Raw genomic sequence first — 20,015 nt, forward strand, 5'->3', positions numbered from 1 at the left:
GTAGGCGCAAAGGCAAACTTTTGCATGAGTTTTACTGTTTTGTAATGGTGTTAATGCACTTCAAATATTCACTTGAAACTGCCATCTGCCTGGAGGTTTGTGCACATAGATATGTTTTCTGTTTCACATATTTCTCAAATTGGGGAAAGAATGTGTCTATAGCCATACTAAGTACTGACGTTTAATAATGGGTTATTCTGATGATATTTAAGGTGATTAGAAACTACGTTCAGGTTGTGAGCCAGTCTGTATGCTTCCCAATAGATTTGATTCTTTGAGTTGGCAAGCTGAAAGCATGAGAGGCAATGTTCTTGATCTTATTTCCCACCTCTTAGTAAATTTTGGAATATTATCACAATGTGCACTTGTACTGTATGTTTTACTTTGGTGTAAAGCTAAGCTGATGAATGTGTAGTTAGAATTAGAAAAAAACTTGACTTTTTCTACATGATTGTGTAGATTCTGTCCAGTTTGAACAAAGATTATTGTAAATACATATTAGTTAGATGCCAATTTATATTGTTTTTACATGATATTGTCTAGCATTTCTTTATTTTAATTCTGAGGGTTGAGTATCATCCTTAGTAATTCATCTTTTAAAGAGAGAAAATCAAAGAATAAATGGATTGTTGTAACCGTTGTATTTCTGGTATGATGTGTGGTAAAAGATGTGTTGAGTAATGCAGAGGTAGTACTTTAATATGTTATTTGTCACATTTAAATATTTTTTGAAAAATATATTTAAGGTTTGATCTTGAATGCTTATTGTCAGTATGGTGCGTAAGGATGTTTTCCTTGACAGCTATTTAACATCAGGAACTGAAGAGGAAGTTGAACCTATTGACCCAGCCAAGGTAACATGAAAGTTGAGAGCCAACATTCTCTCCAACTCTAAACACGAACTATGTAATATTGTGTCTAATTATAAAAATCCATCACAAATATTCTATATTTCATTGTATATACTTTTATTTCCATACTTGTGAATTAGTTGCATGGCAATATTTGACCAGTTTGTATATTCTAATTTTTGGCTTGTAAATACCATTATATAAAAGCTATTAATGCATCTTATAAGACATGGACCCACTTCTTGACATGTTGTATAATTTAATAAGATTACATGGGCAAAAAGTAATTTGTTTAGTGGTTTGTGTTTGATTTGCTATCTAAGTGTTAATTTAGATTTGATTCCATATTTCCTAAGTTTTGAACGTTTATGTTAAACTAACTTTTTATTTGTGCCAGTAAAATAGTCGTGAGTGACTCCAAAACAGATGGTCCAATGGTTCAGATCTTGTTTATGAACAACAATATTTCAAAGTAAGTTTCAGAATCATTAAGTCTTATTGCTTCTTTTGCATACTTCCAATTTGACACCAGCCATTCTGATTTGTACACTGATTTTAATTTCAGACAGTTTCATCAAGAAATTGAAGACTTCATCACAAGTTTAATTGAAAGATATGAAAAAGAAATGCAAAGTGACCCAGAAAAAACATCATTTAATGTGAAACCTCAGGTGAATATATTTGACAAAATATAGCTTTCATTTCATAAGTGTTGTTAAAATTTGCAAGCGAAAGTATTTATCTATCTTTTCAGCCATCTAGTGTGCTGCTAGAGGAGCACCTGAAAGTGAAAACATCGAATGCAGGAAAGAAGATCAAAGAAGCGTTTCATGTAAGTGGAAAGTCCAACTTTAATTTTTTTCAAATTATGAAAACTGTGCAATAGAGTTGGAATTCTGTTGTACTGAGCTGCGGGGACTTTGGTTCAATCTTTGGTCTCTGGCTGAGTAAACTGGTCTTGGTTAGGCTGGCTGTAGGAGCAGTGCAGTTTGGAGCTGAGCTGGGTTATTGTACACCACCCAAGGTTTCTGTACTGATTGCTGTCTACTTGCCCCTGTTGCAAATGCATGTGAATAACAGATGAGGGGTGGGCTTGAGTGTGGTACAATTGTGGGAGTCATGTTTATGGCTCCTTTTGAACAATTATTTCTTCAGTAAAGTATCAGATAAATCATAATTTATGTTTGAATTATTTAATCTTCTGAGGGGAAATTCTAAGGCATTTTGCTGAACAGCAAAAGTGAACAGGATTTTAGAATATTTAAACATTCAGTCTACATTGTTCAACGTTGATTAACTTCATGGTCATTATAATGTAGAATCTATTATGTATAGTTTCTTTCAGTATTGTTACTAAGTGCAAACAGGTTTTTATTTAAATTAAGGAGCAAAGCCACATTTCTGACAAAGTGGTTAGATCTTTTCCTTGGATGGTGGTAGGGATTTTATTTCCTCCATTTTTGAAGTATTGTTGTTGCACTTCTCTGATCCCTTTTGTTGGGTTCCCTTCATGAGATTCTTTACACACTTGATGCATCTGCACTATGCCAACTTTTGTGAACACTCACTATTCATCTGCACGTTTTTGGAGCATCAGTTAACAATCTTCACGATGCTTGCGGAGCATATCAAGTGAAGCTATGAATAAGGGATCCATCCTCTCTTTATACAGGGTTTTACATCACAGTCAGTCATGCCCACGACACAACCCTCTGCCACTCCCCCATAGTCACATGCCACTGGAAAACAATTAGATTATTTCCAGAAATAATGTGTGATTAGGTTATTCCTTTAAACTGCAACATTTACAGAATATGATAAGATTGCCACCAGACAGAAAAATACAACCCGGGACTTCCGATTTTTTTTACATATCAGCAGAACAAAGACGCTACCAGCTTATTCATAAGAATCTGACAGCTAGTATTTAAGCAAGTTATTGATGCACAACATACAATGATTATAACAACCAGTAGATAGAATCCTTCCAAGTGGAAAAAATAAACTGTACCAGTAAAGTTCTTAAATCCTCAGTCCTTACTGACTACTCCACCCCTTCCAAGTTGAGTGGAAACAAGCCAGTTATCCAAAATCTCCTTCAGTGATTTTCCTGAAAACAAAATCCAGTCTGGCAGAGGTCAGCTCTGTTGTCTACAGTGGATAGGGACCCCAGGCCTCTGGAGATGCAGGGATCAGTGCTGTTCCTTCAAGATCGTAAGGGTCCCATGCAATAAAGTATGCTCCCAAGGCAGGGTGCATGTTTGTGGGTTAGGTGTAGCCATCAGTTTGCTTTTGGCCATCTTCGTGTTCACCTTTGCAAATTCCAACCGGGATTAAATTGAATGCCATTTAATGCATTCTTTGCTGTTTCTGCTCCTGTTCTGCTATCGAATTTAACAGCTTGATCAGTGAACTTTCATATTTCTCAAAGGTCAAAAGAGAAGGTAAAGCTCACATGATTTAATATCCATAGGAAGGCCACTGACAAAAAGTTTATGGACTGTTGTTAGCTTCAATACTTTTTGTGTTCTTGACTGGGGAGCTGACTCAATCCATTGTGTCCTCCTACTCCCACAGGCGGTGCTGGTGCTAGGAGAGCAGGTTGGGTTGCTAGAATGGGTGTGATTCCTTATGGGGTAAATTGTTTATCAGAAGCGCTGCAAAAGGTTGCCAGGAATGTGACTTGGTATTGAGTGCGCAATGGGTAAAGTGTCCAGGGGGCAGGGTGAATGAAGTGGGACTTGGATCAGGTTGTGAAGGGGTGGATGGTGGTCTGAAGGCATGCTTTACCTGTGAATGGAGAAACTTTAGAAACTATGTTAGCTGCTGTAAGTACCTTTGCATTTCCTATCTCATAATATTTAAGTCTTTTGTAGATGAGTGGGCCTGTGCCTGCATCCCAAGGGGTTCTGCTGCTGACAGTCCAATGGTAGAGTGTGGGATGATCCTCATGATACCAGGATAAAGGCAAGACCTTCAACCAGTTGAGGCCTGTTTCAAACATCAACCTAGTTTGGTTTTAAGAATCCTGTTTGCCCTTTCCACTATTTGTGCCACTTAAGAGTAGTAAGCACAGTGGAATTGCTGCTGGATATGCAGCACCTCACGTAGCTCTTTGTTGATTTTCCCTACAAAGTGGGAGCCATTGTTTGAACTGAGCTGTCAAGGCACTCAGTATGATCTCTGTCAGGAGTAATTTTACCACCATTGAGGCTTTGTTATTAGTCGTCATAAAGGCTTCAAACCATCTGCTAAACACATAAATAATAACAAAACAATATTTACAGCAACGAACAAGCGGCAGTTCAATGAAATGAAGATGAATATTCTCAAATGGGCCACCTGGCAAAGTTGTTTTCCCTGTTACGCACTGCATCTCTTGACCGGCATTATTTTGTTGACATGTTGGACATGATATGATACACCTTTAGGCTGCCTTGGCCAGTCGGGGGTGGGGTGGGGGGGTGCCACCAGGTATTTAACATGGTATGTTCCGTCCTTGCCAATGTGGGTATCCGTATGAAGGCAGTCAATAAGTACTGGTAACAAAGCATCAGGTATACACACTTGGAGAACTGGAGTGATCCAGAGGCCTTTTTGCCTTAGAGTACGAAGACCCATGTGTCTTCCATATTTGTTTTTCCAGTTTGGGGCATCTCCCTGTAAAAGCTGCACAGTGACATTGTCTGGTTATCCCTGTTGTTTTCTAGGCAAGTGATCGATATAATGCCTACTGGTTCACTGAGAACACGATTGCGAGCTGTTGCTGTATTTTTTGGCCGCTCTGTCAACTCTGGCATTGCCATTGCTAATGTCTATATTGTCCATTACATGGGCAACTCATTTGATTATGGCCAGTTGCTTGGGGAGGAGGATGGCTTTGAGGAGATTTCAGACATATAGTGAGTTCTGAATAGGTGTCCCTGAGGAGGTCAGAAATCCGCGTTGTGACCCATAGCTTGTCATCTGTGTCATTATTTTGAAACATGGTTGGCAGACCAAACATGTCAGGAGGCACTTTCATTTTACTCCCACTTGGCATTTCAATCCTGAATCCTTATTTTCCTTCTCCTTTCTCAATTTTTCCTGTTTTTCTCTACTCAGTCAAAATCCTCACACTGACTCTTCAGCACTGCCCGAGACTTAGGGTTTCCCTCATGATCACACATTCTGATCCCTCTTTGACAAGTGTTATTCTCCCATCTGGCTTGTTTAGATTTACTCACTTATTTGTTATCTCCTCAGCAATCTTTCTCCTTGCAGATATTGAATTTTTCCATTTAGTCCCTATATTATATTTCCAAATTGCCTCCTCTGTCCCAAGTTCCTCCTGTCAGCCAAATTTCATTTCCCAACTTTTTTATTTATTTAAACATCCTAATAGGTGCCTGAATCATTTCTCGTTTTAGGGTTCATCCTGGCATAACCAATGCAAAGGAGTTCTGACAACCAACTGATCCAATATCCGTCCCACTTTTAAAGTCTCAACTTCTTAACTTATCTCTACTTACAAGTCCATGGTCCTCTGTCTCCACACCCACTTCAGGGTCCTGACATTCACGTGGGGGATTTCCCCTCACTTTATGTTGTTTTTGGGTGGCATGACTATGGGGCAGTGACAGGTGGTTGTGTCTTGTGTGCATGACTGGCTGTGATGTAAAATGCTGTATAAAGGGAGGATGGATCCCTTTGAGAAAGGACGTGAAGAGCAAAACATAAAATTAAAGAACCCAAAGAATGTTAGAAATAATGCAAAATGAAAAAGTATTAAGTAGGATAACTTTGCTGGAAAAAGCAGGAACTCTAGCTCTGTACAAGAGCAAATGTAGCAAATGTAGGGAGCTATGAAACTTAACAATTAGTCATTAAGGAAGATCAAAAGCCTTTGACCGATCACTTGAAGTACGTACGAGGAAAGACAATAGGGGTTTGAATCAAGTTTACTGACCAAGCATGTGAGGTGGAAAACAATTAGGTATGAGTTTAAGACATTTTTTTTAAAAAAGTCAGTCATAAAGTTTAAACAAGGATATAATGTAATGAGTATGTGACCACACTTGATGTCAACACTTGGTGTCATCACCTGATTCAGTAGAAGAGCAGTTTCATCATCATTCTAGTAATATGATCAAAAGATTAACAAGTTCATCACAAGCACAGCAGGAATGTGGGGAGGACATCATGTTCATCGGTATGAGTTTGATTGACATGTTTAGTGGGTAAAAATTGTATAAATACTAAAGATTGAGAGTGTTATTTCAGAGTAGTTTGAGAGATCACAAGGTTGGTAAGTGCTGGTACCGCTACTCTGCTGAGGTTTTAGAACCTCTACTTACACTAGGGTTTGGTATCTTGTTACTCTGTAACTGTGATACTGTAGTAAATGTTTGAATAAATGTGTTCAACCCTTAATGGACTGCTTGTAAAGATTTTATCCCCGGCAATTGAACGATTTCAGAGAAAGAACCAGGGAAGGTTGAGTAGACTGCAGTAGGGAGCTTTCAGAGAGGCTTTGACAAATTTGAATTGGGTTTTAATGGGTTTAAGTCTATTTCCATATAATTTTGCAAGCTGGGTCTGCTACCAAGATAAGAGGAGAATGCTTAGGTTTTCAATGTTAGTACATGGATGCAAGCTTTTGGAGTCATAGAATCAGAGTCATACAGCACTGAAACAAACCCTTTCGTCCAACCAATCCCTGCTAAATTACTCCCAAACTAAACTAATCCGACCTGCCTGCTCCTGACCCTTATCCCTCCAAACGCTTCACATTCATGTACTTACCTAAGTGTCTTCTAAGCATTGTAATGCCAGTATTAAGTAATTTTTAATCCTAATTTATGTGAAGTGATGTAAATAATTTTAACATGCCTACCATTTCTCAACACCTGAGATGTTTTGCAATGTTTAATCATTACATGATTTACCTGAGCTTTTATTGCATTCCTATTGTGGTGCATGTATAGCAAAACATTTATTCCAGTTTATATAATCTAACTTGGTAAAGTTAGATTACTTTACTTCTAAATTAATTTTAATGATTGAAAGCTAATATTTGCACAGTTCTAGGACTTTACCATTAACCTTGTATGTTTAGTTTTGTATTGCACGGCCATCTGAAGCATAATTATTTCAGTTTTAGTTGTTTTCAACCGTCAAACTTGTATAATGTTATTTTGTGAGCAGCTAAAACTGAGACTGTTATTTTGAATTGTTTTAATAAAATGGTGAAGTAGATTGGCAATTTTTTTGAAATGTCCAAAATATAAAATGTGAGGAGTCACAAATTAAAGACGTGTAATGCATTGAACTACTTGCGTTTTGAAATTCACATTTAATTTCAAAAAAATAGTTTGCTCCTATTACAGTTTGATAACTTTGGCATTGGGAACACCAGTGTCAAATATTTATACCTATTTTTCTATCCAGAAATGGCAGAGCAGGCTGGAGAGGCCGATTGGCCTCCAACATCTATTCCTTATTCCACAATTGAATGGGCCACAATTTGTCTGCTCTCATGTGATCTTCCTCAAATGATTTCTGCAACCTTTATGGGGAAAATACCAGTTTTTACTGTGTTAATATATTTCAATACGTGGTTTGGCTGAAGGTCAGAGCAGTTTTAGACCATCTTTATTGTGTGACTTTGTGCGTTGGTACTACATCACAGTGTAGATCTCCTCCAGCATTTGTATTTAGTTAAATTATTGGATTGCAACTACCGCAATTCTTTTATATTTTGTTAACCTTGTGATCAATATTGTAAACCAATCTACAAAGATATATTTTGGAGGCAAAATATATTATGCTCTGAGTCCCTTATTGTTAGAAGCATATTAATTATTGGATACATTGTGCTAAACTTAACTAAGATTCACTTGGTATACTGTTCCCAGTCTTTGTTTCTTAGGATCTATATTGCCACTGGAAAAAATATCCATAATTCTCTACTTTTGATTACAATTCCGGTGCTTATTGTGCAATCTGTATAACAGTCCTTACAATATGCTTGTCTGAAGTTGAGACAAATAATTTCAGATACTAATAATTTTTGTACAATTCAGTTTTCCAAATCAAATTTATACATTTGTTCAATAGCGATTAAAATCTTATGTCCATTCATATTTTCTTTTTTATTTGGGAAACAAAATGCTTGGATAATCAGTGTTAATATATCAAACCACAAAAGGATGACAAATGTTTACATCAGTTTTAAATTGTCTGATTCAAGGTCTGTTTTGGTGCTTTTCCTGTTTGCTATTTTTAGAGTAAATTTTTAAATGAGCATTTGAATTTTTTTCTGTTTATTTGATGAGATCCTACACTCTCTATCTATAAAGTCAAAGTATCTATGTACAGTGAACTTTTGAACTCTAATTGAATTCCTTCTGTAGTAATAAACTCATTACTACTTTTTGCTAGTTAATACATATGAGGAAAGTTTTTTTTTGTAACTTTTTTTTTCATGCAGGTTGTGGGAAGCGTTCAGTACTTCACTACCTTTTGCCTTGACAAACTCGGACAGCCATTGCTAAATGAGAATCCACAGCTGACAAATGGATGGGAAGTACCCAAGTATCCTGCTCACTGGAATAATTCTACTTCAGTTTAATGTTTCTTTATTACAATGATAAAGGCCAAAATGTTCCCATAAAGTTCAAGTCCCAAGACTAGAACCAAAAGGGGAAAAACATCCACCCCCTTGGCTTGTAGCTAGAAACAGTGTGGTGCATTTCCAGCAGTAAACAATTAAGGGTTTGCTGTTTCAACTAAATATGGAGATCTTCCCCCAAGGGCTACCAGGTCAATTGAAGGGCCAAAAACTCAGAAGTGTAATTAACGAGTGGTCAATGAGGGGACTGCAACCGGAAGGAGAGGGTGCTCCAAAAGCCGAGTTGCTCTCAAAGCAGGGCGGAAGGAGTTCGAACTGGGGTTGAAGTTGCTGGAGCCATGCAGGCAGACCCTCAGAGATAGAGAAGTGGGTGGTGATTATAAAGGTGGTGACTTTTGCTGGAACAGTAGTCATTCTTGCCTATGTTCTCCACATCGGTCATGGAGTGATCAAAAAGGAGAGTATTCACCCTCGCAGTTAACTGAAAGGTCACTTAGTTACATTGGATCGTCCCTGTGTGGGGAGCAGGGAAGTGGCCTTTTTTGTGTATTGATGTTGCTCAAATGAATTTCTGGTAGACACCATGTCTGCCAACATTCTCAGCCACGGCAAAATGCCTTGGTGGTAGGCTGGGCATACCCCAATGCTTTTTGTGCTTATTTGCCAGCTTTTCCCTTTCGCAACATTTAAAATTTTGGATTTTTTGGGGGGACAAAAATAGATAATGTGGATGTTTGCTAGACCTTTGATAAGTCCATGAAATATAATATTATTTTGGGAGTTAAGTATTTATCTCATTAAGATATTAATTTTTCAGAGGGAATTTTATGCATTCACTCTTTATTTTGTGTAGTTCCAGATGTTTGTAAATTTTAGATGATTTGCAATCTGACTGAAATCCTGAAATCTGTTTCACTATTCTGTTGAAATAATCCTCCTGATCTTTGAGAGGGGAAATGAAAGGAAATAAATGCAGTGTGTATTATAAAATTATTTTTCAAACATAAATTATCCAGAAAGATTGCACAATTTTAATTACATAAAAGTAGCAAAAGTTACTCTGTCCCTAACGGGCATGTCTGATATTAACCGTAGGAATTTTGTTTACCTTCTTGACTTGCTGTTATAAACAGGATTAGTAGGCATTAATTAATTTGACCTTTTGGCACTGAAATGTTTTATTTGCTGCACAGAATTTCAAAGGTTCATGCACACATAGAAATGGTAATTGCAGAATTCAAGAAATGATATTGCTGAAAATAGTCATATTGCCAAATCTTTTCTTTTCGCATTCATCAATACAATGAAAGAATGCCATATCTCAAATGATCACAATTTTTAAATTACAGGTGAAAAAAAATGCTATCAGGTTCTCAAATTGACCCTGGTTGAAGATAACAAACTGTGAGCTCCTCAAACGACCTGGTAAATTAAGACAGGACTTGAATGTATTCCTTTTGTTTGCAGAGAAAGTAAATGAGATACTTTTATGAGCTTGACTAGCCCAATATCAGAATCACATGGAACGATAAACATTTTTGAGTTTTGCAAGGGCAGACATTTTGAATTTGGGGTGTACTCTGTCAATTATGAACAGCCATAAGGAAAATGTTTAGACTTGATCAGCCTATTGCTGGAATGTACAGCTATGTATTGCATAGCACCAACATTTATACAGAGTGTTGCTCATTGTGTGGCCAAGAGAATGTCATGAATAAAAATATACTGATAAATGTGATTGTCCAATTATACAGCACTTTTACAGAACAATACTTTGTGTGCAAGTAGCACTACTAATAATCATTCTAATGGCTCATTTACACTCACTTGAAGTGAAATACTTTGTTATGCAGGGGTCCATTCTCTGCAAACAAAAAGCAAACCTGTTTTGCACCTTGTTTTAATTATCAAAGAATTCGCAAAGCCTGTGTTCCCCATTGTTGAGGCACTGCAATGGGAAAGCAATCAGTCTACTTGCCAACCAATCGGCTTAATGTTTTAAAATTTGATTGCTGATTGTTTGAAACAAACTGGTGACTTGATGAACTCAAAACAAAAATAAACTTTGGCAATATCTCTCTCTTCTGGTTATCATTAATCAGATGAAGAGAATAGTTTAAGATTACTGTGATAGTGCAGATACACAGGACTAATTTTTCATGGAACATGACCAAGTTACTAGAGGTCCTCAGTACACTTTTTAAAAATAAGTTGACATGCTGTTGAGCATGTTTTAAAAACTTGCAATACAGTGCCGTACATTTCTTAGTCAGGAAGTCTACTGATGGACATGTTTGTGGAAGTGAATAATTCCTGAATTCGCTGTAAAGATATCAGCAAGTCTTTACCCAAGTTGTATCCTTAGAGGGTCAAGAAGTGGAATTGAAAGCGAAGAGGTATGTATAAATGCATATGCCTCTAATCTCTTCAAGAATGATATTATAACCTCATTTTATTGAAACAACTTAAGTGAAAAACACATTTTGTATCAAATAGGCCAAAACCTTGTTGTTTCAACTGTGGTTCAACAGAACATCACTTAAAGGATTGTCCAAAGGTAAGGTAAACATAATTTTGTAATAAGACATTTTTTTTCTAAATGGGTAAATTACACAAATCGTGGTTATGAAGAAGTCAACAGTTTGTTCGTGTTAAAAGTAGGAATTTATTTTGTATTCGGGTCTGATTATGAACTAATCACAAGCTTAATTAAGTGATTGTAATTAATCCCTTGGCTCAGTTGGTCTAAACTTATCTCTCTGTCAAATTAGTTCTGGGTTCAAACCCCTGCTCCAGAATGTGTCTCTACAATCTAGTCATTGTGAGAGAGATTGTCTTTAAAATGAGATGTTAAACTGAAATCTCAAGAGTTTGAGAGCAGCCAATTGTTCTAGCATTCTACATTAAAGTCCTCCCTCAAGTAAACAACACATTATAGTTTTGATGGTTTCTTATTTGTCTTTGGGATCTTTTTGTATCTGAGTTGGGTTTGAAGGGATTCAGAATATCTCAGCATTTTTTTAAAAAATGAAATATGTTTTCATTGGACTTTTTAAACAAATATATATGATAGAAAATAAATTATATTGAGAAATGATGTATGTGGACTCCCAAAATAGCTTACTTAGAAAATGTGTCTGGTATGGTATGGAATAGCCAATTCTGAAATCTTGTTCTGGTCTCTGAGGCAATGATTGAGATGAAGATACTGATGGGCATTACAACTTGCTGTTCTATTCTGCTTTTGTGGCTACTTAATCATTGACCTCAAATTAGGAAATACATGTTGTGTAAGTGGTCTCTAATACACCATCACAATCGAAAGGATAGAGTCAGTTTTGCCATAAAGTTGCGTTTGAGGTTATTGTTTCGGCATGCTTGTGAAGAATTAGTCTATTGTTGAGGTATTGGAGACCAGGGCACATAATTTTTTCTCCCCTCTAAAAGAGCTCTTCTTTAAGACTTTATCTGGGCTATGTTCTTCAAAGATACTTTTTCATTCCCACTGGCTCATTTATTCAGTGATGCCATCACCTTGTAATAAACCCTTTTGTTTTAGTGCTGAACAATGTGATATTCAGACTTGCACAGAAGCAAAATTATCAAACCACCATTCAGCTAAATGCCACAACACAAAGTTTTTTAAATTGGCGCAAGACTGCAGGGAGAAGTTAGCAACAAGTTTTTTAAAATCAAAATAACTGACACTTCTATGTGCACAAAGTTGACTCCGTAATTGCACCTTCCACAGATCAGTAAGACAAATGTACTTCCATTGCATTTGCCTAAAGTTGAAAGATTTTGAACCAACAGTTACTCCTCTGTTCACTACATCCCAAATCTCCAAAGGTTCAGATTTAAGTTTGACAATTGACATATTGTTCTTCATAGTGCAGTTTCAAGCTAGAGATTGTGTATTCATTTGCAACTAATTCATTACCTCTATGATTTTTTTGTATCTTCCAGAATTCTATTAACTTGGATAATTCTTTGGCAGGTTGAAAAATTGTCTTTACAGCTTGTCCACTTTCTGCTGCTCAACCTTGAGCTTCCCTCTCTCTTCCCTCTTCTGCCTTGTCCACGCCTCTAGCAAATGACAGCTCACATACTTGTGTTCCTCCCTTTTTTTTGCTTCCCCCTACTTGTTGCTCCTTTCTCTGGTTGTTCTCTTCATTTTTTTTATTCTGATACTCTTAAATGGTATGTATAAGAGTAAAACAACTTGTAATTTGTACAGCACCTGTCAGGTATTCTGTTGTTTCTACTTATGGAGGTTGAGTTTACTCTAGTTGTTCGGATGATTGAAGTTTTCTGAATTTTGCAGGGAATTAACCTGCCACCAATATGTATTGAGTGCTGCTGGAGGTCTAATCATAGTGTCAAGAAAAGAGGTCAATAAAATTTAAATGGAAAGGTAATAATGCAGTACAGAGAAAGTCATCTTTTAAATTGATCTTCAAAGAGAAGCAAATCCTACTAAACTTGTGAATTTTTGATGATTGGTGTCAGTAAAAATTCATTTATATATTTTTTTTACAACAGCATGATATGTTGCCATTTAATTTGCAAGTGTTTATCTTGGTGTAAAATTAATTTTCATCTAATGTTTCAATTAACTTTATAGCCACGTGATCTTGCTCGTATTAGTGAGAAAAGAAAAGAGTTCATGACAATGGCTAGTGATTCACCTCATTCAGGTTCTCAACAGCGGTATCATGCAGAGAGGTTTGAAAGGTTCAAGCCCGGTGTTCTCAGGTAAATATGCTGTTAGATTGGATTATCTTTAAATTATATAATACACCAGGCCATTGAAATCCATCATTTTTGTGTGAGCTGTTTTTGAAAGAGATGTTCAATTAGCTCTATCCTGCTGCTGCTTCTCCAGAGCACCACAATGACAGGATCTTCTGAAGGGAATAACTTCAGTTTTCCCCTGATGTAAAAGTACTCCTCCTTGTAAAATGACATTCTATTTTGTTACCTTCAAAAAAAACTAATTTTGTGCAGTAATTAGCCTTTTTCAAACAAAAAGTTGTAGATAATCTGTTATACAATAGGCAGAATCCACAAAAGTACCTTCCAGACTGTGAATCTGCACAATAATTTCTGGTATGGTCATGAATATTTATTGTTTGCAATACTGAATAATGTTCATGACTCATGGTTTTCTGTTTGAATGCATTGGTTCTGCAGTGTAGAACTTAAAGAAGCTCTGGGGATGACTGATGAAACTCTGCCGCCATTTATATATCGGATGCGTCAATTGGGTTATCCACCAGGCTGGCTGCTAGAGACCCAACAAGAGAATTCTGGGCTTGCTTTATATGATGGAAAAGGTGAATCATTCCAAATAATACTGTCTGCATATGCAGATACTAGAAATAAGTGGTGTGTACATTTTTCAAAAATCATAATCAATGCATTGAGGTACTCCTCATTGTCATGTGGCAGTTTTGTATTTTTAGGTTTAACTTGGTACTTTAAGGAAGGCACCATAATACCTCGTTCTGTTGCAGAATATGCTGAAGGGGGTAGCTTTTATTTTTGCTGTTAAACGTGTGATTTGTTTCAAATTTGAAAGTTTAAACTTTGGATCGTAATGGGAAAAGAAACTGCACAAGGTTTTACTTCTGGAATGAAACAAGAATTACTTTGGCTATGTAATGATATTCTCCTTATCCAAGAAATCGATGTCCAGCATTCATTACCCTATGCCACTGAATGATGTGTTCTTCTTCGTAACTCTGTTTATTTAGCCGCACAACATTTGGGAACAGCTTGCCCACTAAGATGTTTAAGCTGCTTGCTCCCAAAAAATGAAAATAAGGATTGAACTAGTGAGTATAAATGTCTAATCAGCTCATCAGAGACTAATTTTCAGACACAATTGTCTTTGAAGGTGATCTCAGATTTTTCAATTGTAAGAAATCTATCTGGCAAACTATTGAATGACTTCACTCAGTGGCAAGGAGCAAGCGTTGTATTTTTCCCTAACTACCAGGATTCTGAGAAGATTGTTTAATATTGAGTTCAGAGATTTAATTTTTTTTATCCACCAAAAAAATGGAGGTTTTCCACTAAAATTTGGAACTGTTGTCTTTTATTTTCTCGGGCATGCTAAAATATATTTTAACAACTTTTTTCTCTTTTTTTTTTAATGTATAGATTCTAGTGACAGTGAAATGGAACATGACAGGCAACATCTAAAACCTCGCCTTCCATCCTATGATACTAGCAAACTCATTGATTATGCAGGATTTAATACTGTTATTCCAAAGGGGATTCAGGATGTAAGCATTATACTTAATTCTCAATACTCTATATTTCTGCCCCATCAGAACCCTCGTTTCTCCTGTCTTTGGAGATGAGTGGTCAAAGGCTACCGTTTTAAGTTTGTGTTAATGTAAATGTAAGGGCATGAAAACTGAACTAGCTTTAGCAAACTGGGATATTAGAATAAATTAATTGGTGAAAAAGCAGTTTCAATTCAATTAAGCTGTGAACAGGATAAGTGCAACCTCACTATAAAGAAGAATTCCATCCCACCCACCCAATCAGTGGTTTACTTGAGAGGTTAAGGAAAGCATCAAAATTAAGGAAAAAGCATATGCAAAGATGATAGTGAGTTGAGATGACTGATCAGGATGTAAAGTATGACAGAGAATGACTGAAAGGTTAGTGTGAACAAATTAGATTAGATTAGATTAGATTACTTACAGTGTGGAAACAGGCCCTTCGGCCCAACAAGTCCACACTGCCCCGCCGAAGCGCAACCCACCCAGAGAAAAAGCTAGCTACAAATCCAAAAGAAACCTCAAGTTTCTTAAAATATCAAAAAATTGTAAGGAAGTGTGTTAATCCTCCAGAAGCTGAGAATGGGTAGTTAACAATAGATAATAAAAGATTCATAATAAATATTTTGCCCTGTATCTTCACTATAAATGATGCCAAATCATCCCAGTAATATCTTTAAAGCAGGAGGATGAAGAAGTAGGCATCATGGTGGAATTATAATCACAAGAGTGGTATTAAGAAAATGATAGAACTGCAGATTGATAAGTCTAGGTAAATTTATAGATTATACAGAAGTAGGTATAAAATAGTTGTGGAGTTGACTTAACAAGGAAGCTGACCAATATGGATAGGTTGAGGCAGATGGAGTTTAATGTGGAAAAGTGTGAAGTTGTTCACTGTGGCAAAATGTTATTTGAACAGAGAACAACTGCAGAATTTCATGGTGCAGAAAGACCTAGGTGTGCATGTCCTACAAAATATTGTATCTGCATACAAACAAGTGATTAAGAAAGCTAACAGAATACTGTCCTTTTATTATAAGAGGAATTCAACGTAACTGACGGGTAACATCCTAACTTTTACAGAGGGCATTAGTGAGATCACATCTTGAATATTGTGTGCTGTTTTATTCTCGAGGAAATAAATGCATTGGATTCTTATTATAATGATATCTTGAATGAACAGGTTGTATTCTGAAGAAAGGTTGCACAGACTGGGTTTGTTTTCACTGTGATTTAAAAGATTAGATTAGATTACTTTATAGTGTGGAAACAGGCCCTTCGGCCCAACAAGTCCACACTGCCCCGCCAAAGCGTAACCCACCCATACACCTACATCTACATCTACCCCTTACCTAACACGACGGGCAATTTAGCATGGCCAATTCACCTAACCTGCACATCTTTTGGACTGTGGGAGGAAACCGGAGCACCCGGAGGAAACCCACGCAGACACTGGGAGAACGTGCAAACTCCACACAGTCAGTCGCCTGAGGCGGGAATTGAACCCGGGTCTCTGGCGCTGTGAGGCAGCAGTGCTAACCACTGTGCCACCGTGCTGCCCACGAAGGGTGAAGGTAGCATGATTTGAAATTTACAAGATCTTGTACCCAGTCAACACCATACATGTGGAAAAGATGTCACCTTGGGAGTGAGACTAGAACCAGAAAAATGTGAAGCAGATGAATGGAAAGCTGAGAGTTGTCCACCTTTGGAACTGCATGCTTCAAAAGGCAACGGAGACCTGGTCATTGACTAGTTTTTAACGTGAGGTTGGCAGATTCTTAGGCAAGGGAATAGAATGCTATCAATGGAATTTATTAACAGATCATCCATGATCTTATTGAATAACTTAATTTGAATGTATGTTTATAAATATGTTGGTTAATCTGGACTTGCATTTTCTGGCCCTTGTAAGCATCCTCATTTTTCTCATTGTGTCAATTTTCCAAAGCAAATACTTGAACAATGAAAAGCTAGATCTTGGTCTGCAGTTTTTATCTTTTTTTGTTGTTTCAGAATTCATTGTGTTCTTAGCTTAGAGTGGCTAACCAAGGAATTAAAACTTCATCTTTCAGACTCTTATGGTTAAATACTGTAATTAGTTTGTGTATTTATCAACTGAGCTAACATGGGATCCTTCAATCATTGTTTAAGCAGTATATGCCTTCCACAAAACTTCAACATTAACATTTAACATATTATTTTGTCTGTTTTTATTTTGTCCTTGCAGAGACCTTTCCCCTCTCTTTATGGTTCTTTATAGAACAACTTTGGATTATCAGCTGTTTGGATGTTTCTGTAATTAGATGCTTTGAAAGTAATCCGATTTGGTGTCCCCTCACACTTTGCAGTATTTATATATTCAAACATTTTACCCACAACATCAAAACAATGTCATAAAGCATCATGTATCTGCACAGTCGTTTCCTTATTGACCATCAGTCTGAGGTTGTGTTAGCTGTGGAAGATGTTGTGTGAATAACTATATTTATTGGTTCAGGATATAAAGTTTTGAATGTAACATTTTGAAGAAAAAGGTGTAATTAAATAAAGCAGGTCAAATAGCTCTCCTCAGTGATTTTGTTCCATACCTAATTTTGTTTATGTAGTGGTATGTGCCTGAAAGTTGTTTTTTCTAACTGACTTGATATTTGTTTCATGGTGTCAATAGGAATGGAGGCAGTATGGTTCAATTCCAATGCAAACCCATCATCTCAAGGAATATTTTGCACATCAATTGGTTGCTAATTATCCCATGGTAAGTTTAGCATTTCGCCATCTTATGTGTTGCTCTTGTTTTTTTTAATGTTGATTGAATCCAGATATTTCAATCATGTCTTTCAAAAAAATTGGAATGGGTAATTCCAAATTCACAAATATAACGACAATTGGCAAAAATTGAATAACTTGCCATGAAACAGAACAAAGAAACTACAACTAAAGTGATTCAGTTCTATATTAGCTTCTGAGCCATCAGAAATGTTTCCTGAAGTTCAGCTGTTTGCTGCCAGATTTACTGCCAGAGACTTCATCTCTATAAATGATGCATTTTGCTTTAAAAGGAAACATTATAAAAACCATGCAATTCATGCAAACTAAAAAAAGTAATGGAAATATTTTCAGTGTCCGATATCATTTGACCGTACTTAATATGTTTAATGCTGAGGTTTTCATATATTACTCCTTTTGTAGTAGAAAAACTGAACTATGAGCAAAAATGGGACTACTGCCACAAATCAATCAGCCAGGACAGATTCACTGGTGAATTTTTTTTTGCTTCCTAAGAAACTGATCTCCTGTTTGGCATGCAGTAGGCAGTTATAAGTTGGATGCTGTACATTAAGGAGATAAATCCAGCAGAATTCCCAATACTAAACCTTTTATTGGAAAGTGCAAATGTATTGATATGAGGTAAAGAGATGAAGCTTGAAAATTCCTTAATTTAAATAGTCCACTGATGCTCACCATCATGGCACGTATGTTGAAAATGGCCATTTTGGGTAAGGTACCTGAGAGCAATAAATACATGTTCAACTATACCTCAGCATGGAACTGTAACAAGAGGTAGACATGGGGCGGAGCAATTTTCAGACTAATGCTACTTTTTAACCATTGATATAAAGTAGAAAAATTATTTTTTAAATTTATCTAACTTAATGGTAATCTTTCTTCTTCTTAGGCTAAATACTGTACAAACAAAAGGGGTTCAGATGTTGACTCAAACCTACGAAGTGTAAAGAAGCGCAAGTCTGAAGAAATGGATATGAATTCTTTTGATATGGACATAGATTCAGGTATAGCATTAGATATGTTTGTCTATTCCATCATGATTTCTATCAAAATAATCACGATTAAGTGGTAGCTTCTTTGACAAAAATAGTGTTCAAAGACTGTATGAAGTCTGTGTTGAAATTGAAATTTCCTCATTTCCTGCTGGTTTTTAACTAATTGAAATAAAGGTAGTGGAAGAACACCAAAGTTGATCCCCTGTGCTTTCCTGAGATGACATGGCTGATCTTTAGTTTGCCTACTTCCCAGCTATGTTATGAATTATATCAGAGAGAACTGGAAACAAGTTATAGTTCTCTAAACCGATGCAAAGATAAAGCAGTGTTTTTGATAATGAAAGTCAAGATATCAATTGGTTTCTTAGTACATTTAGAATATTTTGCTGTGTAGTTGTAAAAATTTAAACATGCATTAAAAATAGTTGACAGAAATTTGAGGCACCCTTTGTTTTTGTTGAAAGAAAGTACTGCCTGAACACTGTACAACTAGAAATTAATGCTTTTGAAATGTAGGTAAATTTTGTTAAAGAGCCAAGAAGGGTCAGTTTACTGTGAGGAATAATTGTCCCCGCAGACAACGGTGTGATGCTCATTGAGAAATTTTGAAGAAAACGAAGCCAAATTCTCCTTGAACTATTTCCATTAACTTGTGCTTCATCCAAAACCTACTAAGTCCTGGCATTTTAAATGCTCATCCAGGTCTTAAATGTTGCAAGCGTACCTGCCTCTGACACCACCTCAGGCAGCAAGTTTCATATTTATACCATCCTATGGGTGAAAAAATTATCTCCTCTAAACTGCTTTATCCTCTCAGAAATTTATGCTGTCTGATCTTCTCATGTTTGTCATGGGGGCAAGATTAGACTGTAGGATCATAAGATTCTCATGATCTACACTATCTATGCCCCTTGTAATTCTGTCAATCGGATACCCCTGTCAGCCTCCTCTGCTCCAGGGAAAACAAATCTAGCCTATTTTAATCTTTTCTCATAACTTGAGACTTTCCATCCCAAGCAATATCCTGGTGAATCTCTTCTACACCTTCTCCAGTGCATCATGTCCATCTGGTTGTGGTAACCACACCTACACACAGTAATCCATCAGTGGCCTAACCAATGCTCTATAAAATTACAAGACATCCATGTTCCTGTATTGTATGTCCCAGCTAATAAAAGCAAGAATCCCATATACTTCACCACCCTCTCTGTCTGTACTGACAACTTCAGGGATCCATAGACTTGTATAAACATCCTCTTGATCCCCAGTAGTCCCTAGGAACTAATCATTCAATATCCATATTTTCTCCTTATTAGCTGTTCTCGGCTGATCTGTCAAATTGTTGCAGAGAAGCACCAACAATGTCTTCTGTTGCCACTCCTGCATTATTTCTCCTAAAGGGAGTTTAATCCCTGAGAATCCAACATTGATTCCCTCTGTCCTTTTCCTCATCTGCATGTTGTCTCATTGT

The 20,015-nt window shown here is 36.6% G+C and overlaps 1 protein-coding gene across 1 annotated transcript in view; it reads left to right on the forward strand.

Moving 5' to 3' along the window:
* The window catches only part of zcchc8 (zinc finger, CCHC domain containing 8), a 28,477-nt gene that overhangs the window by 1,666 nt on the left and 6,796 nt on the right, over positions 1-20,015 (forward strand). The window contains exons 2-13 of the mRNA XM_072587421.1: positions 812-854; positions 1,249-1,323; positions 1,417-1,522; positions 1,606-1,683; positions 8,323-8,426; positions 10,794-10,859; positions 10,960-11,020; positions 13,088-13,218; positions 13,657-13,799; positions 14,629-14,753; positions 17,431-17,517; positions 18,439-18,553. Of these exons, the coding sequence (XP_072443522.1) occupies positions 812-854; positions 1,249-1,323; positions 1,417-1,522; positions 1,606-1,683; positions 8,323-8,426; positions 10,794-10,859; positions 10,960-11,020; positions 13,088-13,218; positions 13,657-13,799; positions 14,629-14,753; positions 17,431-17,517; positions 18,439-18,553 (1,134 nt within the window). The remainder of the gene's footprint in view (positions 1-811; positions 855-1,248; positions 1,324-1,416; positions 1,523-1,605; positions 1,684-8,322; positions 8,427-10,793; positions 10,860-10,959; positions 11,021-13,087; positions 13,219-13,656; positions 13,800-14,628; positions 14,754-17,430; positions 17,518-18,438; positions 18,554-20,015) is intronic.

The sequence above is a fragment of the Chiloscyllium punctatum genome, chromosome 17, assembly GCF_047496795.1.
Source record: "Chiloscyllium punctatum isolate Juve2018m chromosome 17, sChiPun1.3, whole genome shotgun sequence".
Taxonomy (NCBI): domain Eukaryota; kingdom Metazoa; phylum Chordata; class Chondrichthyes; order Orectolobiformes; family Hemiscylliidae; genus Chiloscyllium; species Chiloscyllium punctatum.